This window comes from Theropithecus gelada, chromosome 17 (genome assembly GCF_003255815.1).
Source record: "Theropithecus gelada isolate Dixy chromosome 17, Tgel_1.0, whole genome shotgun sequence".
Classification (NCBI taxonomy): domain Eukaryota; kingdom Metazoa; phylum Chordata; class Mammalia; order Primates; family Cercopithecidae; genus Theropithecus; species Theropithecus gelada.
Window position 1 is genome coordinate 62873881 of NC_037685.1, and position 26399 is coordinate 62900279.

The 26399-nt window shown below is 42.3% G+C and overlaps 1 protein-coding gene across 1 annotated transcript in view; it reads left to right on the plus strand.

The window, feature by feature from the left end:
• The window catches only part of B3GLCT (beta 3-glucosyltransferase), a 121657-nt gene extending 95685 nt beyond the window's left edge, over positions 1 to 25972 (plus strand). The window contains exons 13-15 of the mRNA XM_025364839.1: positions 11619 to 11738; positions 17811 to 17955; positions 23927 to 25972. Coding sequence (XP_025220624.1) covers positions 11619 to 11738; positions 17811 to 17955; positions 23927 to 24094 — 433 coding nt within the window. The 3' untranslated portion in view covers positions 24095 to 25972. The remainder of the gene's footprint in view (positions 1 to 11618; positions 11739 to 17810; positions 17956 to 23926) is intronic.
• Positions 25973 to 26399: the final 427 nt, after the last annotated feature.

A 26399-nucleotide genomic window follows, 5' to 3' on the forward strand; every position in this document is an offset into this window, starting at 1 on the left:
GTTTTACTCGTCTATCAAACTATGACTCTAAGGAGACTATCTCTGTGCCCATTGTTGGGCATTATAGGCTGTACAGTGTGTTCCTTGATCTGAAGAAATGACGATTGGCCATACAGATCCATGCAATATCTTCTGTTGTTTTTTAATGGTACTCAAGAGTATTTGCATGTTCCACTGAGTAAGCAGAAGCCATGCCAGTCAGTGTCTATTCCTGTCAAGACCCATTGGTGGCCCTATCAGTCTCTGTATTGCCAGCTTTGTTTAGGGCCTTTGCACCAGGGAATCTGCCCAATAGTCATTATCAGTCTCTGTCTTTTTTGCTGGTGTACAGAACAGTTCTTATTGGCATTTTGTGCCTGAGAGGATGCAAAAGGAACATGTCTAGATTCAGCCCATCTCTGCCTGCTGCCGTACCCCTATATCCACTAATTTCATGGATCCAGGTGGCCACCTCAAGGGAGTACACAGGGATACCTGCTTGTCAATTCCAGTCATCTTCCAAACCTGGAAAGGGGCTCCATGCAAAAGGAACCTATCTAGATTTAGCTCATCTCTGCCTGCTGCCGTACCCCCATATCCACTAATTTCATGGATCCAGGTGACCACCTCAAGGGAGTACACAGGGATACCTGCTTGTCAATTCCAGTCACCTTCCAAACCTGGAAACGGGCTCTTCTGATTGACATTAACTTGTTCTGCTTTAATGCACCCCTCAAATGTCCATGGAGCCATGCTTCATATGGGCATCCTTTTAACAGACCAAGTATCCGTTGCCCTCTTGCCTGACTGTATGGGCAGGTGATTGGTCACTGCCTATGAGTTAGTAAAATCCCAAACACAGGTGTTTCTACCAGTGTTCAATGCTTCCATTACTGTTAGGAAAATGCATGCAATACAGCCCACCAAGATTATTTGTTCTTACCTCCTGTGGTCAAAGTAGCAACTTCTAAACAAGATGGTATTCATTTACCCTGGAATTGCCATCCTCAAACCAAGTAGCTCTTGGTTGGTCAGTCAAGAGCTGCTTACAGGGTACTGTAGAGTCCAGTGGCTCCTCACATAGTTCCAGAGTCAGTTTTAGTGGAAAAGTGGCCCTCTGTTTGTGAGGGTCTCCTCCTTGCTTTATCCCATACAAATTCTGTTTTATAATGGACCTCATTTGGGCATTGCCTCCCTTATTAGAGTGTTTCTCTGACATCACCCAAAACAGCCTGGGCATTTCAGGTATAATTGTAATTGTCTGATGAGTTTTTCCTGCCTGCTGCACAGATAAAACCAGTTCATCGAGACTCTAATGCTGCAGTAAAGAAAGAGTTTAATTAATGCAAGACTGGCCAAGTGGAAGGACTGGAGTTATTACTTAAAGTAGTCGCACTGAGAACTCAGAGACTAGGATTTTTATGGTATATTGGGTGGGCAGGGGGCTAGGAAATGGTTACTGCTGATTGGTTGGGAACGAAGTCGTAGGGATGTGGAAAACGGTCCTTGTACACTGAATCTGCCTCTGGTTGGGGACCACAGGGCCGATTGAGTCACGAGTCATGGGTCTGAGTGGGGTCAGTTCTTTGCCAGAAGGCAAAAATCTGAAAAACATCTCAAAAGGCCAGTCTTAGGTTCTACAATAGTAATGTTATCTATAGGAGCAATTGGGGAAATGTCAAGTCTTGTGACCTCTGTCCACATGATTCTTGAGCAGTAAGGGATGATAAAAAATACACTTGAGCAAAGTTCAGGCCCCTCCCCTGATCCTAATCTTATGGTCTTTCATTAGTTTTTGGTCTCTGAGCAAGGAGGAGATTAGCTTTAGGGAGAGACTGGTAGCATCCTTCCTTCCAAGTTAAACTATAAACTGAATTCCTGCCATGATTAGCTTGACCTATGCCCAGGAATGAGTAAAGACAGCCAGCCTGTGAGACTAGAAGCAAGATGGAGTCAGCCAAGCTAACTTTCTCTCACTGTCATAATCTTTGCAAAGGGGGTTTCATCAAGATCACTTTATGTCCTTCAGTCATAGGGGTAGCCTCAGTTAATGTACTGTAGCAAGGAAGTAAATGCCCTTCAAGTGGAAATTCTCTAGTTCAAAGTCCTAGTTGTCATTGCTGGGAGGCACTCACAAACCTTTGCCATAAGCCCCAGAAGGTACTCTGCAGAGGGCTATATCAAATGGGGAAGTTGTCCCCACCAGCTCTTCCATTTCTATTCTGCACTATGTGGGCCTGGGAAATCCTAACCGGTTCCAATTTTAGCATGTTCCATTAATGCTGCTCAAAGGATTTACATACCTTCTGTTTTACAGTACTGGATAGGGGGAACATTTCCCAGTCAGATAAAATGTCTCTTCCCATAATGCAATCAGGTAAAAGAGATAAAACCATTTCACATGAAGTATGTTCAAATATGCCAGCTTTCATAATCCTAACAACCCTTACACTTTTATGTTCTAGTCCCAGGAATTTCCCTGTTTTATCACCAGATCATTTTACCCTCTCTTTTGCAAAAGGCTTTGGATCCCCAGTCTGGAGTCCCGCCAGGAGACCCTGGCCTCTCTGTTAGTTGTTACCTTGATTAACCAGTCTAACAGGTAATTCTAGGTTGGGTTTCTCATTTTAATCTTTATCTTCTTGTCTTTAAAAGTTCTCCAAACTGGGGGAAATACAGCAAACTGGTTTGGGCCCTTAAATGTTGAGAGATCAGCTGGGGGTCCCTTTCCTCCACTCAGTCTTCAATAATGTTGTATTAAGACCTTTGTTTTTTAACCCCATCAATTTCTATTTTCTTCATTCCATTTTTTAATAACCACCTATGTCCACCTCCTGGGGTGAGTTCCATGGCTCTCCCCTTTCTTTTTCCTCTTACTTTCACTCCTATCAATGTTTTCTCTATTCATCTAGTTTCAATAATCATTTGGTTTTTCCCTTTCCCACATTGACTACCCTCTTGGTCACCACAGGTCTCAGAGGTACTTTCTGTTGTTCCTGCATAATTTTGCCGTTGTGCAGTGGTTCCGAGGCTAGTGGCTGAAGCTCAGACTCACTGAAATGTAAGCTTGGTTTTTGTAGCATCAGGGTCTGACCCAGCACTCTCTTTTAATTTTATTTTAGCTAATATGGATAACAGTGATCAAGGGATTGAATAGTTTGCTTTTTTCTGATTAGTTTGCATTTTCTTGTGCCTCTGGTGAACCAATTCTCCATCTCAAAATTCCAGTGGTAACTTTTACCTTTAGTAACTGAACAGAGCACTGTGGCTTCATGTCATGGGTGATCATTTGGCTGCCCAGGAATCAAGGGTTTCTCATCCCCTAGACTTTTATCCTTTCTCTTCTCAAACCAAATGTTTCTCTGAACCTGAGCCATTCTAGCTAATCCCACTTCACTAACACCAATTGTTCCTGAAAAACTCTCAGAACATTTTTGTGTGTGTGTGTTCTTATACCACAACAATCAATGAGGAAGCCTTCTGTGACCCCAAAATATGTGGGAATTTCTTCCCCCCAGCAAACAAGCAGTCCTCTACCAGCTGGGTGTCCTCTAATTCAATTCAGTTCTGACACCATCTGCCTGGAGATAGCCTTAGACCCCACAGGTTGAGGGCTCAGTCCCCAAGACTGCTTCCCCAGACACCAGTCATAAGTCCAGACCTCCAGATCTTCTGACTGACTGGCTCTAAGTTGGAGTTCCCACAGCCCCTTCTTTAGATTCCTTTAATTTGCTGGAGCAGCTCACAGAACTCAGGGAAACACTTATGTTTACTGGTTTACTGTAAAGGATATTATCAAGGATGCAGATGAAGAGATATGTAGGGCAGGGTATGGGGGAAGGAATGTGGAGCTTCTGTGCCCCCATTGGGTGCTCAACCCCCAGGAATCTGCACATGTTTAGCTATCCAAGAACTGTTCGAACCCTGTCCTTTTGGGGTTTTATGGAGGTTTCCTTATATAGGCATGATTGGCAACCATGTAAAAATGTGATTGAACAAAAAGCACATGTTCTAAACCCAGAAAGACCTCCTTATTCGACTATTCTTGGCCTCTCTGTGTAGTATTTCTTCCTCTAGGTTATGGGGCAGGACATTCTCTAGAATTAGAGTCTTTTGACCCACAGTCAGATTAAATTCCTACCTTGGGCAGGTATAAGGACATTGATAGCGGCAAGAGGCACACAAATTCCTAGGCAGAAAGGGCCAGGTCCCCAGTGAAACCCAACCTTCAAGCCAAAGACAGACTGAAGCGTGACAGCCAGGCTATCAACTCAGGGTAGAGTCCACGGCCAGGAGTGAGAACTTCCTCAATGCCTTTTAGCTAATCAAATGGTGCTTTTCCCAGGCCCACCGATGGACCAGTCAGCACACACTCTCTGATCCTGAGCCCATAAAAACCCCAGACTTAGTCACATATTGGGACTACCTGCCTTATGGCACCCTGTCACACAGAGGACTACCCACTTTGGGTCTCCTCTCTTGTTGAGAGCTGTTATCTCATTCAATAAAAAACCATACCCCACCTGGCTTACTCTCCAGTGTGTGTGTGTGTAACCTCATTCTTCTTGGACGTGGGACAAGAACCTGGGACCTGCTGAACAGTGGGAGTGAAAAGGGTTATAACACTTTCCTGACTGGCTCACTGAGCTGAGGGCAGTGACGCACTCCCATTCACTAGAGCGGCAACCCTTCTGGGGGCCTAGACCTCAGGATTTCCTGAGCCGGAGCTGTAACACTGTAATCCTCCCATCCCTTGCTGGTACCAGGCAGCTGCCCCAGGTGATGAGAACTGGCAGTGATGAGGCTGGGCCAGCCCAGGAGCCACGAGTGGAGTGGGGCGGCAGGACCAAATGAGCTGGGACATACCCCCATTCACCGAAGCATGCAGATAGTAGGAATGAATGAGCTATAATAAGAACAAGCTGCAATGCTTCCTGGGGACTCAGAGCTTAGGACTCCCTGAGCAAAAGGGTAACAACGCTTGCGGCTCCACAGTTGCTGGCATCTCCAAGTTTTCAGGCTCTGCTGCGTCCCCCACCCCTTGTCCAGATGCTGGCACCCAAGGGAGAAGCTGGTCACAGCATGCCCAGCCCAGCTATGGGCTGAGCACAGAGCCACAGCAGGCATGGAACCTGGGCCAGTAACATGAGCTAAGCACAGCCTGCCAGGCTTAGTGGGCAGAGCAAGTCTAGTGGCAAGCCCAGAGCCGAGTGAGGCCCTGACCAGAGGTGCCGCTGGCTGACCGGAGATTTCTGGCTGGTGAAGCAGCACTGAAAGAGTCTTGTGTCAACAGGAGAAGGTCAGAGAGAGACTGTTTCCTGAGATCTGCTCCTGAGGCCTAATAAAGCAACCCAGCATTATAACAAAAGACTTAACAAGGGCTATGGGAGTTAAAAGCCAGGAACTCTGAATGGAAACCAATATATATGTATTCGTCCATTTTTACACAGCCAAACCATATCAATATATAATCATAATATCACACCAGGATAGTGGACAGCTCAGTAGTCTGACAGCAAGAATAGAATGCTCAATTCTAAACTAGAGAATGTAAACACAGCAAGGAAATCCTGGATACAGAGTTGAATTGCACCATGCTAGACTGGCTACTGCTCTCCATGATTGTGATCTGTCACACATCAATAAGAGACCTAGAACTTGCTTTCCTGAGAACAAGAGATGAGTAGTTTTGTTTGTAGGACACAGTGAATTTTGATGCGACTAACCTGAAAGATAAGCATATTCTTTCTCAACCACTTTGTAAAGCTGAAAGTAAGTTCAGTAGCCTAGAAATTGATCTCCATCATGCAAGTGATGCTCTCAGAGAAAAGACCTTGGTTTTAGAATCTGTACAAAGAAACCTAAGCCCTCATGCATGACACCAGGTCAGGGATAACCAGGTCCACATGTGTTTATGTCTTTCCACAATGTCAGACTTTTACTGATGCTATTTCAGCCACAAAAGCCATGAGCTACATGGAGTTCCCAAGGAACTGATTCTCAGTACTTCCTTTTCAGTCAGTAGAGCCATAGGCACACAGGTTCAAGCCACTCCACAAGTGAGTCAATATTGCAAACCCTAATAGTATACTTAATATATAATTTTATAGATTAAACTTCCCATAACAAAGTTAACATTTAACATCAAGAAAAAGGGGATAGGGAAAAGGGTTAATGAACCACTCCGGGGAGAGAGACATTGACAAAAAGAATATCCTAGTCTGGGCCTGGCAGTCCCTCAGTCTTGCAAGGAAGAGACTTTGATGTGGGCAGAGTCTTCAGTGGCAGATACCAGGTGCTTATCACAAGTGACAGCAAGGCTGTCGGTTAAGATGGCCGTTTGAGCTGCTGAAGTCTTGCTCTTTCTATGGCCACAGAGTCCTCTGGTGAGGACTGAAAATGGAGGAGTGTGCTTGGTTATGTCCTCATTTGATTGAATAGAGTCTTTATTGATCAAGCAAAACATCTGGTCCCTGTTGGCAAAGTGCCTAATGAAATGTAAGATGGAGTCTTTTCCTGAGATGAAGTTACTTATTGTCAAGGATACTCTGTGTGTAAGCCAAACACAGTGTTAAATGAAGTAAATCAAACAAATGTATTAGGATGAATAAGATAAAGTAAATACATTGGAAAGCAGAAGTCTGTAAAAGAGGGATTATCTTGACTACAGAGTAAAAACAGAAAGCCCCAAAACTTATATGGAAACAAATTTAGTACAACAAGAATGTGGAAACAAATTCAGTACAAGAAAGAGACCAAAGAAAAAGAAAACAAGATATAGTAGAAAAGTTAAAAGAAAATCTGTCTTTGCAGACATAAGCAGCATCTTGAGAGAACTTAGTTAAGAGAGAATAAAAGTGCTTCGATAAGAAGTTGGTGGGAGCTGAGAAAGATCTGAAATCTGAACTCTTGAAAATGAAAACTTTCTGTAAGACTAATAAAACTGAGTTGGAAAAATATAAGCAGCTCTATCTACAAGAATTAAAAGTTAGAAAATCACTGGCAACTAAACTAAACAAAACCAATGATAAAATAGCAGAGGTTAGTAGCAAACTCCTTATAGAGAACAGCAGACCAGATTTTTACACCACTCTTATTACGAAGCAGTCCTAGAGTCACCTTGTGTGCTGAAAACAGGATAGTATTCAAAGAACATTTTCTAGTCACTCAGAAACCATCAACATTGTCAGAGGCCTTGATCTTCAGACAGATATAAACCTGACGAAGTCTTGTGGACACTTTTCACTGGTCAGAGTTTCTTTTCATATATTAAATTTGTTTTCTTCACTTTCAGCTTTAGCTTTGTTAGCTAGGGTATTTTTGTAAGACTCGCGAGTGGGGATGGGAAAGGTGATCTCTGTACTTTGTTTTCTTCTTACCCATCCCTCCCACCAAAAAATGAGACACCAGAACTGTTAATGTTACTATTGCTCTGTGAGAAAAGATATCTTGGTGAATAATTTAGAGACATTTGTAGGGCTCAGAGGAAGACAGGAAAATGTGGGAAAGTTTGGAACTTTAGCCAAGAGACTTGTTGAATGCCTGTGCCCAAAATGTTGATAGTGATATGAACAATAAACTACAGGTTGAGGTGATATCAGATGGAAATGAGGAACTTATTGGGAACTGGAGTAAAGGTGATTCCTGCTTTGTTTTAGCAAAGAGACTTGTGGCATTTTGCCCCTGCCCTAGAGATTGGTGAAACTTTCACTTGAGAGATGATTTAGGGTATCTGGTGGAAGAAACTTCTAAGCAGAAAAGCATTCAAGATCTGACTTGGATCCTGTTAAAGGCATTCAGTTTTATAAGGGAGGCAGAGCCTAAAAGTTTGGAAAACGTGTACCCTGACTTTGCGATAGAAAAGAAAAACCCATTTTCTGGGGAGAAATTCAAGCCAGCTGCAGAAATTTGTGTAAGTAACAAGGAGCCTAATGTTAATTCCCAAGATGGGGGAAATGTCTCCAGTCCATGTCAGAGACCTTCGCAGCAGCCCCTTCCGCCACTCCCCTCCCTCCACATCAGAGGCCCAGGAGGAAAAAGTGGTTTTGTGGACTGGACTCAGGGTCCCCATGCTGTGTGCAGTCTAGGGACTTGGTGCCCTGCGTCCCAGCCACTCCAGCCGTATCTAAAAGAGGCCAAGGTACAGCTCAGGCTGTGGCTTCAGAGGGTGGAAGTCCCAAGCCTTGGCAGCTTCCATGTGGTGTTGAGCCTGCAGGTGCACAGAAGAATTGAGGTTTGAGAACCTCTGCCTAGATTTCAGAAGACGTATGGAAATGCCTGGATGCCCAGGCAAAAGTTTGCTGCAGGATGGCGGCCCTCATGGAGAACCTCCACTAGTGGGGAAGGGAAATATGAGGTCGGAGCCCCCACACAGAGTCCCTACTGGGACACCACCTAGTGGAGCTGTGAGAAGAGAGCCACTGTCCTCCAGACCCCAGAACGGTAGATCCACTGACAGCTTGCACCATGCGCCTGGAAGAGCTGCAGACACTCAATGTCAGCCCGTGAAAGCAGCCAGGAGGGAGGCTATACTCTGCAAAGCCACAGGGGAAGAGCTGCCAAAGACCATGGGAACCCACCTCTTGTATCAGTGTTACCTGGATGTGAGACATGGAGTCAAAGGAGATCCTTTTGGAACATTTAAGATTTGACTGCATCACTGGATTTTGGACTTGCATAGGGCCTGTGGCCCCTTCATTTTGGCCAATTTCTCCCATTCAGAATGGCTGTATTTACCCAATACCTATACCCGCATTGTATCTAGGAAGAATTAACTTGCTTTTGATTTTACAGGCTCATAGGCAGAAGGAATTTGTCTTGTCTCAGATGAGACATTGGACTATGGACTTTTGAATTAATGCTGACATGAGTTAAGACCTTTGGGGACTGCTGGGAAAGCATGATTGGTTTTGAAATGTGAGGACATGATATTTGAGAGGGGCCAGGGGTGGAATGATATGGTTTGGCTGTGTCCCCACCTAAATCTCAACTTGAATTATATCTGTCAAAATTCGCACGTGTTGTGGGAGGGACCCAGTGGGAGGTAATTGAATCATGAGGGCCGGTCGTTCCCATGCTATTCTCATGATAGTGAATAAAACTCATGAGATCTGTTGGGTTTATCAGGAGTTTCTGCTTTTGCTGCTTTCTCGTTGTCTTTTGCTGCCACCATGTAAGAAGTGCCTTTCGTTTCTGCCATAATTGTGAGACCTCCCCAGCCACATGGAACTGTAAGTCAAATTAAACCTTTTCCCCCCAGTCTTGAGTATGTCTTTTTCAGCAGCGTGAAATGGACTAATGCATTAAATTGGTACCAGGAGTGGAGTGTTGCTGAAAAGATGCTCAAATATGTGGAAGTGACTGTGGAACTGGGTAACAGGCAGAGGTTGGAACAATTTGGATTGTTCAGAAGAAGACAGGAAGATGAGTGAAAGTTTGGAGCGTCCTAGAAACTTACTGAATAGTTTTGACCAGTGAAGTCCAGGCTGAGGTGGTTTCAGATGGAGATGAGGAACTTATTGGGAACTGGAGCAAAGGTCACTCTTGCTATGCTTTAGCAAAGAGACTGGTGGAATTTTGCCACTGCCCTAGAGATCTGTGGAACCTTGAACTTGAGAGAGGTGATTTAGGGTATCTGGTGGAAGAAATTTCTAAGCAGCAAAGCATTCATGAGGTGACCTGGCTTATTCTGAAAGCATTCAGTCATATTCATTCACAAAGAGATGGTTTGAAGTTGGAACTTAATGTTTAAAAGGGAAGCAGAGCATAACGGTTTGGAAAATTTGCAGCCTGACCATGAGGTAAAAAAGAAAACTCCATTTTCTGGGGAGAAATTCAACCCTGCTGCAGAAATTTGCGTAAATAACAAGGAGCTGAATGTTCATAGCCAAGACAATAGGGAACGTGTCTCCAGGGCATGTCAGAGATCTTCACGGCTGCCCCTTTCATCACAGGCCCAGAGGCCTCGGAGGGAAAAATGATTTCATGGGCCTGGCCCAGGCCCCACTGCTCTATGCAGGCTTTGGACTTGATGCCCTGTGTCCCAGACGCTCCAGCTCCAGCCGTGGCTAAAAGGGGCCAAGATACAGCTTGGCCTTTGCTTCAGAGGGTGCAAGCCTTAAGCTTTGGCAGCTTCCACATAGCAATGGGCCTACAGGTACACAGAAGACAAAAGTTGAAGTTTGGGAACGTCTGCCTAGATTTCAGAGAATGTATGGAAATACCTGGATGTCCAGGCAGAAGTCTGCTGCAGGGGTGGGTCCCTCACGAAGAACTTCTGCTATGGCACCATGTGCAGAAGGGAAATGTAGGGTTGGAGCCCCCACACAGAGTCCTCACTGGGACACTGCCTAGTAGAGTGCTCAGAAGAGGGCCACTATCCTCCAGACCCCAGAATGGTAAATCCAGTGACAGCTTGCTCTGTGCACCTTGAACAACCACAAGCACTTAATACCAGCCTGTGAAAGCAGCCACAGGGGCTGTCCCCTGCAGAGCCACAGGGGTGGGGCTGCCCAAGGCCTTGGGAGCCCACCTCATGCATCAGCGTGTCCTGGATGTGAGACATGGAATGAAGGAGACTTTGGAGGTTTAATATTTAATGATTGCCTGGCCAGGTTTTGCACTTGCATGGAGCCTGTGGCCCCTTTGTTTTGGCCATTTTCTCCCATTTGGAACAGGAATATCTACCTCCTGTGTCCCCTGTGCCCCCATTGTATCTTAGAAGTAACTAACTTGCTTTTGATTTTGCAGGCTTATAGGTGGAAGGGACATTTCTCAGTGGTGTAAATTCTTAAAACATGAAAAAATAGCCTTTCTTAGCACTACCCTTTGCATCTACTTAAAAAAGTTATTTTTTGATTTATTTTCCTATAAATTCATTGTTTTCATCCGAACAGCAGCTGCAGTTGCAGGCATTTTTATAACCAACTCATGGATAGTCTGACTTTAGAGAATGCAGACTAATACACTGCCCTTTGTAAGCTATTGTTGCTAACGTGTGTTAAAGGCAGATAGGGGCCAAAAGGTATTCAAAAGTATAAGCAGTTAGACACAGAAAGTTCTCAGACTTGGGTGGCCTTGTTAAGGGAAACATAAGCACGATTGTGCCTCATTATCTGAGGATTTATAGGGTAGCCTCACTGCCCAAATTCTCTTCCCCACCTGCCAGCCAGGGGCCCAACGTGCATTTGCATCTCAGTGGCTCCTTTTTAGGCCATCAGAAATTTTTTTCCTTAAATACCAAATTCATCTGAAAAGATGTGAGGATTAGTTCACACTCACTTGGAAACAGGACTGGTAGAAATAAGATCTAGAGCACACTGGCCAACTTCACTTCAGTAACCTGCCTCTCACCGTGCAAATCAGGCAGCCGTATTATGGCAGGGGCTTGCAAAAACTGAGCAGCAAGCCACTCGTGTCTCAGTTTCTCTTCTGTTCCCAGTAATGTGCAGTGTTCATGTGTTCTTTTCTTTTTTTGTTTGTTGTTTAAAAATTTTACTCATTCTATAAGTCACTCAAATTTCTTAACTATTTCAGTTTAGTGTGACACAGTATACAGAGTGGGATGTAAGAACCATAAACTATTCCGTAACCACATTTGAATCAAATAATCATAATTTGTGTTCCCTTTGGCATCTCAGTATCTCCAGGCTCCAGCACTTGCTTAGCTGTTATGACTCTGGCGAGCCTGTGTTTCTGGGAGAGCGCTACGGCTACGGCCTGGGCACCGGCGGCTACAGCTACATCACGGGAGGAGGAGGGTAACTATGATCACAGCTTTCTTCAACTACTTTGAACATAAACTTTCTTTTCCACTTGAGAGGTGGGTCTCTGGCACTGGGATCTCTACTGATATGTGAGTACTCTGTGAATGGTGGTTGTTAGTATGATAGGAAAGTGAACATTATATTTGCTAAATATTAAAAGAACACACAGTAAAGAATATTTTAGCCCTTGAAGAAATGATATAAAAAAGTATGTCATACTTGGTAGAATGTCCCTAACAATGGTTGCTTCTAGGCAGCCAACTAGTTTTGATTGTGTTTAAATGGAAAAAACAATTAGTTATAGATTTTAATCTCAGAGAATAAGCCATTAGACTATTAAATTATGTAATGCTTAATAAATCACCTTTGGGGAAGTATAGAAGCTTACTTAGGCAACTAAATGATATTTGTGTAGGATTTATAGGTTTTAAATAACAGTTAAAAATCAATGTTTTAAATGAAGCATCTGCCTAATCTCTTATGAAGAAAGATTTTAACTCGATGTATATGGGTGAATCAATTAAGCAGTTTTCCCTATTACTTCTATAGTCTTACTATTGGTGCGTGTAGGCAAAATCTTATCAACTGTAGTCATTTAAATTCGTTCAGTAGATATTTATGTCTGCTGTGTGCCAGGCAACATTCTAGTTTATAATCTAATGGATGATACACTTCTGGAGTGCTGGGATCTTAAATTCCTACTTTGCAATTCCCTAGATTGGAACAATTCCTACAGGAACCTGCAGGATCTCAACAGTCATACGACAGGCATCCTGATTTGGTCTAGCCGATTCAGTGGTGAAGATAACATGGTTATGGAGGTGGCTCTTTTGTAGTGATAACCAAACCTGAGCATGTGTGCTGATCTTTGTTAGTCTATGGCTTGCATCTGCCTGAGGTCATTAACAACAAGAGGGGGAGTCCAGGGAGGCCTTTGAAAAGACACTAGATTAAGCCCAAGGAGTGTTGACCTCCTTATCAAAAAAGGTTCAAGCTATTTGCAGCCTTACTGTAATGCGTTGGGCTTTCGGGGTGAAGAGTTAGGGCCGATTAAGGATCAGAGCATGGCACCCATCGAGCCAGGATGTTCCACTTTGAAAGTGGCCCTGTTATTTGTATATGGGTTTGTATACTTTATAGCATGATAGTGTTCATATAATATTTTTAAAACAGAAGTGACTTGTTATGTGATTTCTGCAAGAAAACCATTTTGTTGTCTTCATTGCGTGTTGGATTTAGCTGTTGTTTCCAAGACTGGCACTCAAGGCCTTCTGAAACCTCACTTTACCTTACCTATCTAGCATTGCCTTTCATCATCCCAGTTGTTCATTCGTTCAACTGGCCTTGTGTGGGCCAGGCACGGGGAATGCACAGATGAAAGCTGCACAGCCCTTCCCCACAGGAGCTCAGAGGCCAGTGCCAGATTTGCAAATACATTGCACAATTGTCATTGCTCCCCCTTCCCTTGCCCCTGGCAGGCCCTGCTAGACCACCAAGGTGGCACCTTTCACTTCTTCTGTGCTCAGCGTCTACCTTGCTCCTGGGTACTTCTCACCACCCTCTAGTTTTTCCATCTTAAAACTTCTCACCACCACCATGCCATCTTCTTCCTACCCTGCAGAACATCTTGAGTTCACTACTCTATCTCCATTTTCTCAGCTCCATGCTCAGCCCTTTACGAGTCATTAACTCCCAGCCTCCTTAACTATCTCACTGAGGTTTCCAGCAACCTTGCTGTAGCTAAATAAAATTAATAATTTCCAGTTTTTATCCTATTTCACCTCTTAGCAACCTTTAACACCGGTGACTGTTGACCTGAAACACTCCTTTCTCTTGCTTTCCAGAGTGGCATCCTGTCCTTGTTCATCCTTCTTTCTGGTCATTCCTTCTCGGTTGTTTCTATCTATCCCTTCAATGTCTTATGTTTCTCCAATGTCTTATGTTTCTCAGGCATCTTTTCTAGTCCTCCTCCTCAACCCGTGTTGTCCCTGGATGATCGTATAGCTTGATGCTGAATGTACCCAGAACTCTTTCTCCAGTCTAGAGCTCTGCTGGCCTCCAGATTCATAGATTCAAAGGGCATCTCCACTTGACTGATTGACAGACACATCACACTCAGCACCTTGTCATTGCTGACTGTAACCCCTGATTGGTTCTTCCAATGTGCCCCTCTCAGGGAAGACATTGGCATATATGAGTTCTTACCCCAGGAGTCTGCGAGTCAGCTCTCACCCTTTCTCTCCTTCTTTCCCCACTCCCTGCAATCAACTGAATCACCCAGTCCTGTCCATTTTATTTCCTAAATCGCTCTTCCATCAATACTTCTCTCTACCTCCAGTAATCTCAACCAGGTCACTGTCATCTCCTGTATGAGTTCCTGCCACAGCCTCCTGTTCTCCCTACTTTTTTGTCTTAAACTCCACTCCATGCTGTTGTCCACACTGTAGTCAAAGGGACCTATCTAAAAGCAGATCTGGTCCTCTCTCCCCTCTGCTCAGATGCCCTCAATGGCTTCTCATTGTCTTTATTTTTCCCCAAGAGTGTGAACCTTTTTCTACTTTAGCACCTAAGACAAAGAGATGATCATTCAGATTTTAACAAGAGTCAAGTTGATCTGGGATGAGTCCTCAGTTTTGATCATCTCTAGTTTGCCTGATTAACAGCCTCCCTGGGTGTTGATGAGGCCACTGCTTTGGGCCCAAAGGCCCAAGAGTAGTTTTGTCTTCTACCTACTTACTAGGCCCAGTTTGCTGCTGAAAGCTGCCATGGCTGGCCTGCTACTCCCCTAGCAAGGATTTTTCTCTCTAGAAATTCATTCATCTAGGCTTCGTGGCATTTACCTCTCTTCAGTTTCATAATTACGTATGATTTTCCTATTATTTGAATATTTTTATTTGAGTGTTACTTTATCATGGCGTGAAAGTCTTTTGCATCCTCTGATATCCTAACTGGCAGTAGAACTTCTCCCATTGCTTTTAGGACCAAGTCCACACTCCAAGGCTTATAAGACCTCTCATGATCTTGGCAGATGCTGTTTTACCTTTCTAGCCTCATCCATCTACACCCTCATCTTAAAGAACTCTTGCTGAACTTGTTTCAGTTTCTCTGAAGCACTATTTTTTTCCTCTCCTCCCAAGATATGACATTTGCTGGTCTCTGCATAGCGCTGTTTCCCCAACTTTCTGCCTGTCTAGTTCCTCATTCTTTTGGACTCACCGTAGCTAAGACCATTTACTCTTGAATGCCTTTAGCCCAGCCTAGCCTCTCAAATCTGGGTTTAGTGCATTTCTAATGTACTTTCATAGCATATTATGCAAACCATTATCATTTAATTGCCTATTTACTTTTCTGTTTTCCACTTAAATTATGCATTATTTGAAGGCAGTACCTGTGTGTTTCATTTCTCATTATTTCCTCACTTCTTAGCATAAGGACTCATGTTTTTCAAGGTACAGGGAATAAATGAATAAACAAATCCATGAACACAAGGCCCTGATCTTTATATAACTAACATTGACCAATGTGATGTTCTGTTTTTAATAGCACTTTTACAAAGATGCAGAAACATTCTTCATGAGATTGTCTCTTACATCAACCTTTGATAAAAGCTGTAAGACGTAATGTTGATTAGTTTCTCTAGTATTACAGTAGAATTTTCTGATGCTCTAGCTTGAGAACCAATATGCCTTTTAACAGCAAGTCAGAATCAGTGGCTTGTAAAACCAATTCATGGACCATAACTAGCATTTTAAATTAATGAACTATTGAGTGGAATGGAATAAAATGGAAAATATCAGAGTGCATTCCATGTCATAAAGGTAGGTATTGTTTGTGACATTTTTGTTTCAGCTTTATACATACCCAGGCAGACTCACGCACCAAACATAAATGGTTGCAATGTGAAATTCATTTCTTGATTTCTAATTGTGGGTCACAGTCACGTAAATTTTTGAAAACCACTACCTTAAACCATCTGTCGTAGGTAAGGATGTTTTGACAAAGCCGAGTCAGACATACAGGTTCCTGTGGTTTCTATGTAGGTATTTTGCATTATTTGGAGCATGAGACCTTTGTACTATTTGAATCCAAGTGTCTGTTTTTCACTTTGTTGCTTACTCCATGAAAGTTTTGGTACTTGGAGAAAACAAGTTGCTTTTCTTTTTTAAATTTCAATAGGTTTTTGAGGGCAGGCGGTGTTTGGTTTTATGAGTAAGTTCTTTAGTGGCGATTTCTGAGATTTTGGTGCACCTATCACCCAAGTAGTGTACACTGTATCCAATGTGTAGTCTTTTATCCCTCATCCCCACCCTTCTTCTGAGTTCCCAAAGTTCATTCATTGTATCATTCTTATGCCTTTGCATCCTCATAACTTAGCTCCTACTTATAAGTGAGAACATGTGATGTTTTGACCGTTTCTTTTTGAAAATATTTATTTACATATGTGCATTTAGGGAGGAAGCTGTGCTTAGGGTATCTATCATCGGCCTTTTTGGCAGCCTTGGGAGCAAATGACTACACCAGAATAAGATGTTGGGCAGTGTCCTCAGAAGAGGCAGCAGGAAGTGTTACCCAGAGAGACCACCATGACTTGTCTGTTGGCTGAAGGCCAGGAGGGGCAGGCGTGTTTCTCATGCATGTTCCCTTCCTACATCTTCTTGATCTGCACTGTGTTCTTCGGCAAGTCCCAGACTCTCATTTCAGTTTTTCTTATTTTAGACATTTGTATATTGTATATTGAGGGAAATAAAATAATCCTGTAGCCTTTCAACATCTTGTTAACATTTAATAGTTGGTGGCCAGAGCAGACAAGTGTTCTTTCCAACCAGGATATGACTGGTAGTTTTCCATTTTGGCGAGCAACCTTATTTGGAAAGAACTCACCAGCATGCTAATAAACAAGTATTATTGACGGCTCATATTCACTTAGTTTATGCGAATAATTAATGTGAGACTGAGTAGGCAAAAGTATAAAATAATTACAAATTAAAAGTTCATGCTCGTGTTTCATCTTCCTATAAAGTTAGTTTTTCAGAGAGCGGATCAAAATGAAAGTCTTTCTCATTTTTCTCATTCTACTGGATGCTGAGAAAAGAAAAAAAGCATTTTTACTATTTACTGTCCACCCATCTTCTCATGTACGCTCTTTTCCCAGAGTCAGTAGCTTGAGCCCAACGTGGCCGATTGGGTGTAGGAGTTCCACTCAGCCACAAAAAATGTGGCGGGGGAGGTTTCACTGTGGACAGCAGGCTTTCTAAGAGAAAGGCAATTTATGGTGGGTTTTCAGACTTGCAGTTTTCCTTTCTCTGTAGTTGACAGGAACTTCGTTTCTTTTTATACCTTCCTATTTTGTTACAACATCTTATGTAAAGAAATTCTCTTGTCTAGTCAAGGGCAGGGAGGGAGTCCTGCACTGTCGCAGGGGATGGCGGAGGAGGTTGGCCACTAGCGTTAGGTAAAACTGTGCCGAATTGAGCCCAGCATGTGGAATCAGTGTTTTTGATTCAGGGATTCAAGCTCTTTGTCCTTTTTTCCTTCCTCCTAGAGTGATTCACAGAATGGTTCCTCCCCCAGGAAGAAGGTCTTTGCAAAGGCAACTTTGTTCTCGCTCGTTTGATGCATCAAACTTTTATTGAGTGCTGTGGGCAAGGCCCTATATGTGGCAATGGGACTATATGGATGAATTTTAAGTAGTTTTGCCTTAAAGAAAGTCTTTGATGATCGAGACTGAACTTGTGAATCATATTTTTCCTTCAGCCCTTTCAGTTTTTGAGCTTTTTATGATTGTTAAAAAGATTCATTTCTACCTTAGGATCAGAATGGAAACGAGAAACCAAACTGTATTTTAAAACAAAGAGAAATTATTTTGGGAACTTGGTACGAAAGTGTTGGAAAGGGCCAGAAGACTAAAAGACAACAGGTAGGGTTTTACCTGAGCTCAGTAACTAGAGAAAGCTGCTATTGCCTGTCAGTCTGGAGGAGTAGAGTCCTGTTTCCCGGGGCCCATTTGTGCCGCAGCGGTCCCTGTGGAGCTGCTCTAACCCCTTTCTCTGCTCTGGCTCCCACTAGAATGGTCTTCAGCAGAGAAGCCATCAGGAGACTTCTCGCCAGTAAATGTCGGTGCTACAGCAATGATGCTCCCGATGATATGGTCCTGGGAATGTGCTTCAGTGGCTTGGGAATCCCTGTGACACACAGCCCTCTCTTCCACCAGGTGAGGAAATGCTTTTTATTCTTCCCTCACGGCGGGTGGGGGACAGGTTCTTCTCACTTAAGAATTTGACTACCTTCTCTTCACATATCCTGGAAACAGACAAAGAACTGTGTTGACAGGCTCCAGGGGAACATCCTTAACAAGACTGTTACCCTGTTTGATGTAACACTGCATCATGTACATCATGAAGACGGGAGGCAAAAACATACTGAAAACCAAGTGACGTTTGACTGGGATCCTCACATGTAGGACCAGGGAAAATCTGGGTTTTTGTTTTGTTTTGTTTTGTTTTGTTTTGAGACGGAGTCTTGCTCCGTCGCCCAGGCTGGAGTGCAGTGGCACAATCTTGGCTCACTACAACCTCCACCTCCTGGGTTCGCACCATTCTCCTGCCTCAGCCTCTCGAATAGCTGGGACTATAGGCACTTGCCACTATGCCCGGCTAATTTTTTGTATTCTTTAGTAGAGATGGGGTTTCACTGTGTTAGCCAGGATGGTCTTGATCTCCTGACCTCGTGATCCACCCGCCTCGGCCTCCCAAAGTGCTGGGATGACAGGCGTGAGCCAATGCGCCCAGATTTTTTTGGTTTTTGTTTTTTAGTTAGAAAGATTGGTGGCATTTAAAAATTACTGGATGCTGCCTAGAAATACATAGTACTGACCTAGTATTGTCCTACTGGTCACTGAGTCTATGTAATTCTACACCATCCTCAGTTTTTACACTGTCTGTCTTTTTACTGAGATTTTTCTCCTTCACTTGCCATTAAACTGAATGGCTAAAATCTATTAAATTGCAATTGGGTATCTCAATAAGCATATATTCTTGGGGTTATGGAACAGAAGACATGAGCTTATGTTTACCAGGGACGGGTAGTGCTTATAGCCTCCCCATATTGCAGTTTGGGGGTTGGAGAAGGAAATCCTTCTGCTTTATTTTTAGTATCTTTTACGAACCAAGTCAGTGAATTTTCTGCTAAGAATAATAGCAGATGTTCACAAACTTAAAATAACCATAGATCCATACCCATCCAATATCCTCCTTCAAGAAATTTAAAGTTTTTGAAACTTGAAGTGTGTATGCATATGTATTTTAGGTGCCTTCTCTTATACTGAAAATAGTTTTTATGCTTTATTTACTTATTTTTATTTATTTATTTTGAGATAGGGTCTTGCTCACTGCAACGTGGCTCACTGCAGCCTTGATCTCCTGGGCTCAAATGATCCTCTTGCCTTAGTCTCCCAAGTATCTGGGACTACAGGCACACACCGCCATGCCTGACTAATTTTTAAATTTTTTTTTTTATGGAGATGGGGGTCTTACTATGTTGCCCGGGCTGGTGTCAAACTCCTGGACGCAAGCGATCCTCAACTTCCCAAAGTGCTAGGATTGTAGATGTGAGCCACTGCACCTGGCCCGTGCTTTATTTATTTAGTAACCAGTAGCAAACATTATCACAGCAATATAGAAAACTTAGCATGACAGAAATAGTACTATAGAAAACAACTCGAATAAGACTAAGAAAGTGTTTGCATCATCAGGAAAGGCAGAATCCATTTCTGTATCCTTGAGACAATAACAGAGCATACAAATAGACCTTTAATATAAGGAAATGTATGAAAAACCTTTCTGATGTCAGTTAGAAGAGACTTATTTGTCCTTTAGGACTTTGAGAGGTCTTACCCGCTTTAGGCCTGTGTTGTGTTAGGATGACTTAGGAAAGAAAGCGTTATTCTCTGCGGCTCCCTCTCTTGCTCTGTTTCATGGTGTTTCAGTCACGCAATAAAAGGGGTAATTAAAACTGTTAGTGTATAAGGGAAATAATTTATCAAGTTCAGTGTGACAGGTCTTAGATTTTTATAGCAGCCCTTTTCATTTAGGGAAGAATAAATTAGCTAGTAAAATGATAAGGAGAAAAGAAAGAAGGAAAATCATCTATAGGCGAAAGTCCTTTGAAGATAATTTTTTTTAAAAAGGTTGTTGTTTCCCCCACTTCAGAACCCTTGATTTCCCTAATTCACATACATTTTAAACTCTTCTAAAATCATAAAATATGTTTAAAACCTATCCTCCCCAACAGATAACGCCTGTATCTTCCAATTCTTAAGCCTCTTTTAGAGAGTTTGATAACGATTTGGACATTGCTTTCCATTTATAGTGTTTAAACACTGGTCCAAACTGTGTGTGTTCATCTTCACAAAGAAATATGAGGCAAAGCGATAAAATGTAAGAATCCTGATGAGCTAGAGACAGAGTGGGCATTTGGAAGCAGTCTCAAATGCAAAATTGCCTGGGCCGTCACATTTCTTCTGTTTTTAGAGAAAGTTATTGTGAATTCACAGATTTAGAAGGGGACTCCAGGGAATACCTAGTATTTCCCTTTGTTGAAAGCACAGCACCTAGAGCATGTGGTTTTCTGTTCTTCCAAAATTGTGTGCCACTAATGGACATGGCAGTGTGCAATGGTTGGTGGTTGCTCAACTCCGGAAATTTCCCAAAAAGTTTTAGACCACCATTATGGTGGGTGAACTGTATGGTATGGAAATCATTTTTTTTAACACAGTTATAAAAATGCATTTGTCTAAAGAAATGTGATTTTAGTCTCCATTTGTTGCCCTGTTTAGTGTGCTCCAGTATTTACAGATGAAAAGTTCTAATTTTGCCCAATGTAGGAGGTCTTTCCTTTTTCTTTTTTTCAAGATGAAGTCTTGCTCTGTTGCCCAGGCTGGAGTGCAGTGGCATGATCTCAGCTCACTGCAACCTGTGCTTCCTGGGTTCAAGCGATTCTCCTGCCTCAGCCTCCCGAGTAGCTGGGACTACAGGTGTGTGCCACCTCACCCGGCTAATTTTTTGTATTTGTAGTAGAGACGGGGTTTCACGTGTTAGCCAGGATGGTCTCAATCTCCTGACCTTGTGATCCATCTGCCTCGGCCTCCCAAAGTGCTGGGATTACAGGCTTGAGCCACCACGCCCGTCCGGCTGTAGGTCTGTCTTATGCAGTTTCAGCCCCTCTCTCTTCCTGTATGCAGATGCCTACTACACTCTGTTCCTCAAGTTCTTCCCCACCCCTCACCCTCCTGTTTGGGATTTCCTCTTGGCATTTTGGGCAGAGAGATATGATTATTAGAGGCTGCATAGACTTCTTGGTATTAAAGATACCATTTTGGATGTATTTCACTTTTCTAGTTTTGTCTAATGCTTTTCCATGACCTCATTTGTCAAAAATGACCAGCAAATGGTAATGTTTAATAAGTCAGCTCTTTTAATGCATGCATAGGCTCCCCGAGATGCAGTGAATCACTTCTAGAATCTGCATTAATTGAGGGAAAAAATGTTACGGTTTATTTTTTTTTCCTGTTAGATGCATTTCTGTCTTCAACAGTTCATTTTTAAAGGTGAAAAACAAGCAAGGATTTGTTTCCATTGCTTTTACAGTAGCCCTTCCTTAACCACAGGGGGTACCGTTCCAAGACTCCCCCTCCCCCCACCCGCAGTGGATGTTTGAAACCTTGGATATACTGAATCCTACGTATACTTTGTTTTTTCTTCTACTTTACATACCTATGATCAAGTTTACTTTAGAAAGTAGGCAGAGTAAGAGATGAACAGTAATAAAATAGAGCAATTATAACTGTATGCTGGCATCACTACTGTTGCTTTAGGCTATTCTTAAATAAGGGTTCCTTGAACACAAGCACTGTGATACTGCAGCAGTGGACTGGATAATGAGGCGGCTTCTAGCAACTCAGGGGCGAGGAGTGTCGACAGCATGAAGGTGCTGGACAAAGGGAGGATTCTTGTCCAGTGCGGGATGGAGTGGGACACCCCACATTTCATCCTGATACTCAGAAGGGCCCGCAACTTAAAACTTAGGAATTGTCTATTTCTGGAATTTTCCATTTAACATTTTCAGACTAAAATTGACTGTGGGACACTGACACTTCAGAAAGTGAAACCATGGATAAGGGGGAACTACTCTTTCTTCTGGGATCATTGTGGAATTATCTTCTAACGGAATTGAGAGAGTATTTGTCCTTGGTTTTCTTCCTTGCCAGTAAACTCTCTCAGAGGGCCTTGCAAAGAAACTCCAGCCTGGGGCGACAGCGCGAGACTCCGTCTCAAAAAAAAAAAAAAAGAAACATATAATAAATGAATTCCTTCACCTAATATTCAAACCTTTCCCAACTCTATTAGACTATATTCCAGTGTGTATTTTTTGTCTGTCTCACTGTTTCTTCCTTTTAAAATTCCTCTTAGATTTTTATCTCCATGAGCAGTTACAATTTCTTAAAAATAGCAGTTGTGAAAGTTCTCCCCTTAGATTCTTTTGACCTTTTCTCCACAGATATTATTGTTGGAACACTTGTCTGAATAGTGTATTTGTGCTGGTGGAGGTAGGTTAGGCCAGGCGCTGCTGAGTGTGCCCAGCCGGTAGTGAGACGGCTTGAGCAGAGGCAGCCCGTGCCCTGGCAGAGCACTGGCCCTGGGCTCAGCACCTCTCTCTGGTCTCTAGTCCAGTGTTTGCTAGTCATGTTACTTCTGGGAGCTCCGGTTTCCTCAGCGGTAAACTGGAAGTGAACCATAATATTCTGTCCATTTTACAAGGTTGTTTCTAGGATTAAATGAGATAAAATTTAACAAAGGTATTCTGTAAACCATTTAAGGGAGTTTATTCATATCAAAGATTTAGGCAGACTGTAATAAAACAGTAGCCTACAAAAGGCTTGTTTTTAAGATGCATCACATCTCGTTTTGATAGTCAAGACAATTGTAGTATTGATGACCTAATGAGTTACTTTATAAAACAGATGGCCCATATAAATTAATAAACAAATTTAAGATGGTTACTGGCCGGGCAAAGTGGCTCACGCCTGCAATCTCAGCACTTTGTGAGGCCAAGGCAGGTGGATCATCTGAGGTCAGGAGTTCGAGACCAGGCTGGCCAACTTGGTGAAACCCCATCTCTACTAAATACAAAAAATTAGCCAGGCATGGTGGTGCATGCCTGTAATCCCAGCTACTCAGGAGGCTGAGGCAGGAGAATCAGTTGAACCCAGGAGGCAGAGGTTGCAGTAAACTGAGATTGCCCCCATTGCACTCCAGCCTGGGCGGCAGAGTGAAACTCCATATCAAAAAAAAAAAAAAAAAAAGGTGATTCCCAGATTCCCAAGAGAAACTGGATACTTTGCTTAGAGAAAACAACATAGTATCTGATTTGTTTCTTTCTAACCCTATAGGTTACTTCTTCAATCTTATTCTAACCTGTATCTAGTTCTGCTTAAGTTTTATTTTCTAACCTCTAAAAAATGTTGCAATGTAGATAATATAAAAACTTTTTAGGTCCTTTCGCAGACAATTTTGGGTTACTTGCAATTCTCATTTACACCTCATTTACACCTCTGGAACTAGACTAGATATTTGGGCAGGAAGAGAGTATGAGTTACGTTATCCTTCTCCCCCAGTGAGCTCCTTTTCTTTCTTCGAATGACGTCACCTAATTACACATTAGAGCAGTAGACAGGCCAAGGGAAATCTGAGAAATCTTTGCCCTGGCCCCCCACAACCCACTTCTGGCCCCCCACAACCCACATATGTCCAGAGTTTCCTTAGAAGTACCTGGAATGTAACAGTTTTTCTGTCTTTGTGCAGAAGTGATAATAGTAACTTAAATGGCTTACCAAAGAAAGCTTTTTGTATTTATTACTATGGTTCAGGAATCTCCCAGAGGCAAGACTGTGGAACATAGAAGCAAAAAGCAGTGCATTTGGGGTATTAAGGTAATTGGAGACACAAAAGCAAAGAACCTGGAATTAGAAGAAAGAGATCAGAAAATAGTTTCCTTTTTGCTTTTAGATTCCCATAGCCAATATTAAGTAGTGAAGTAAAGCAATCCACTTTATCAACTCAAATGCTCTTCTGCAGCAAAATTATTTTCAATCAACAAGGAAGCCTAACTCTCTCTTTTTCCTGCAGGCTCGGCCGGTGGATTACCCTAAGGACTACCTTTCTCATCAGGTTCCCATATCGTTCCACAAACACTGGAACATCGATCCAGTGAAGGTGTATTTCACATGGTTGGCACCCACTGAGGAAGCCAAAGCCCGGCAGGACACACAGAAAGGTTTTCGAGAGGAGTTATAAAGCAGGGTGACCTGTGAGCATAGCCTGCGCAGGGAATGAACTGGAGACTGTGGCCTCATCCCACTGTGCTGTGCTCACAACGCGTGTGTCTGCCACATGGCATTGGACGCTTCCTGACTTTAGGGGGAGATTTTATGTATGGTATTTTTTGACAGAGGAAGAAAAGGGGTCATAGGAGAAACTTTTTTTTTTCCTGGGAAAAATCACTTGCTTTTGACTTACACAGTTATAACACTTAGTGATAACTGTTTATTATACAAGCTGTGATACAGCAGTTTTTATTATTGTCACAGGAAAATAAGTAGTACCAGAAGTCCCTTTCCTGTTCTGTCTCTTCATTATAATGGAAGTTTCAGTTGGGCATGAGCCTGGAGAGATGGGACTGTCTACAGTTCTATTTGTATATATAAAAAGAAGAGTGAAAGTCTTTTGACATGGATGTTAGCAATGGTATGAACTTTTAAACCATATTATTGATGATGCAAATTATTTCCTGGGAACTCAGTAGGAATAATAATACTGTGTTAAGGAATAATACTGTACATAAAACATCATGAAACTCTAGATATGAAATCCCCTGAAGTCTGTAATCATGGTGGTTATGTTTTATCTCTTCTTTTGCTGTTTGTGCCTCATAAAGAGAATGAGGTCTTCTGCTAGAGCTTCGTATTGCTTTAGAAGTTCATCTGTGTTCTATTTCTCCCTGAAGCCCTATCTTTATGGCCTACTTGTAACATGAAAGTGTAGTAGATGCTGCCAGAAAATAGTGTCCTCAATATTTTAAAATAATGTTGATGTGTTTTGTTCAAGTCAGCAAGCTCTATGTGAGGCTCAGGAAGTGAATTAAATTTGGACCTTATGTTTTACTCTTTTTTTTAATGTTACTTAGTGACTCTCTCCTGACTCAGAAGAGAAACCCCTTGTGGAAGGACAACATGGTGATCAGGCAATTTCTCTGGGTCCCCAAAGAATGACATTTGAACACAGTATTTTGAAACAGCTCTAGTTTTCAAATTATATCTTTAATATATAGCAACTTAACATATTCAGTATTAATGTATGAAGAGCACTCTGTTTAATTACATAATTCAGTTTTTGTAAAGGTATTTGTGTAAAATTTGATTTAATATGTCTTAAACTGATTTTGGTATAGTAAATTACTTTTTTTCTTTTTAATAAAAACTGTTATTAATTAACTTTGCTTATAATGCTTTTTATAGCCAAGCACAGAATTTAAAGCCATACCACCAAAAGTACCTGTGTGTGTGTTCATATGTTTTTCTTGTAGTATAGATTTGACTCATTCCCAAAATGACACAATAGTATTAGTATTTACCATTTTTCCAAATTAGCAACTACCAGAACTCGTGTGTGTTGCAGTGGTAACACAATGCATTGGATTCAGTTTTGTGAAAATGGATTTTGTGGCCATCCAAGGGATGTATCAGGGATGATCAGCTGAGGAGAGGCTCCAGAAGGATTTCTAGATCGCATCAAGCCTCTACTGATGGCCTTAGCTTTGTTGTCATTGTAACTGAGATTGTTGTCATTGCCACCATGGTAGTCACCTTCACGTCATCTATAATACTACTCCTGGAGAGCCCTGGCTGCCTACACCAGTGGAGAAGAGTCTCCAGTTCTGCTCCGGCCTACTAACTGTTACCACTGAGAGAACAACATGTTCATTTGACAGGACTGAAGCTGGCATCCGTACATGAAGATCCGTGTCAAGCTTTCTTCTTTGGTCTGATCAGTGCCTTCTACTGATACCGGGGCACCTCCTCTGGTACTTTTAAGTGTTTTGTTAATTATGTTTACTTTTTGGAACCGTGTAAGCCTAACCACGAATAAAAGATCTTTGCTTAAGTTTTTTATTTCTCAAATATTGTGTTCATTAGTCTAGACTGGGAAGGGGAAGGGGAGATGGGGAAAAGGAATGAATGAAATCAGAGAAAAAAGTCAGCAGCCCAGTAAATACAGTTTAAAGAGAGAATAATCACTTCAGAGCTACCCTTTTAAGAGAAAATCATCAGAAATTGACAATGTTTATATAAAGTTTATAAAGCCATTATGTTTTATTATATAACAAATCAGAGATGTTATTTTAGAATCGACTCTCATCTAAAGAACTCAATTTTGAGTCTGATATTTCCAGGAGCAGATATTGTCTTATTCACATTTCCTTTCTTTGAAATAGGGCTTTCCTTCCAAATGGCTGTTTTTAGGATAGGGATGTTAATATCAGGGATTTGTGTGTGGAATAACTGGAATGTCATTTTTGCTTTTAAGCCATTCCTGATGATAT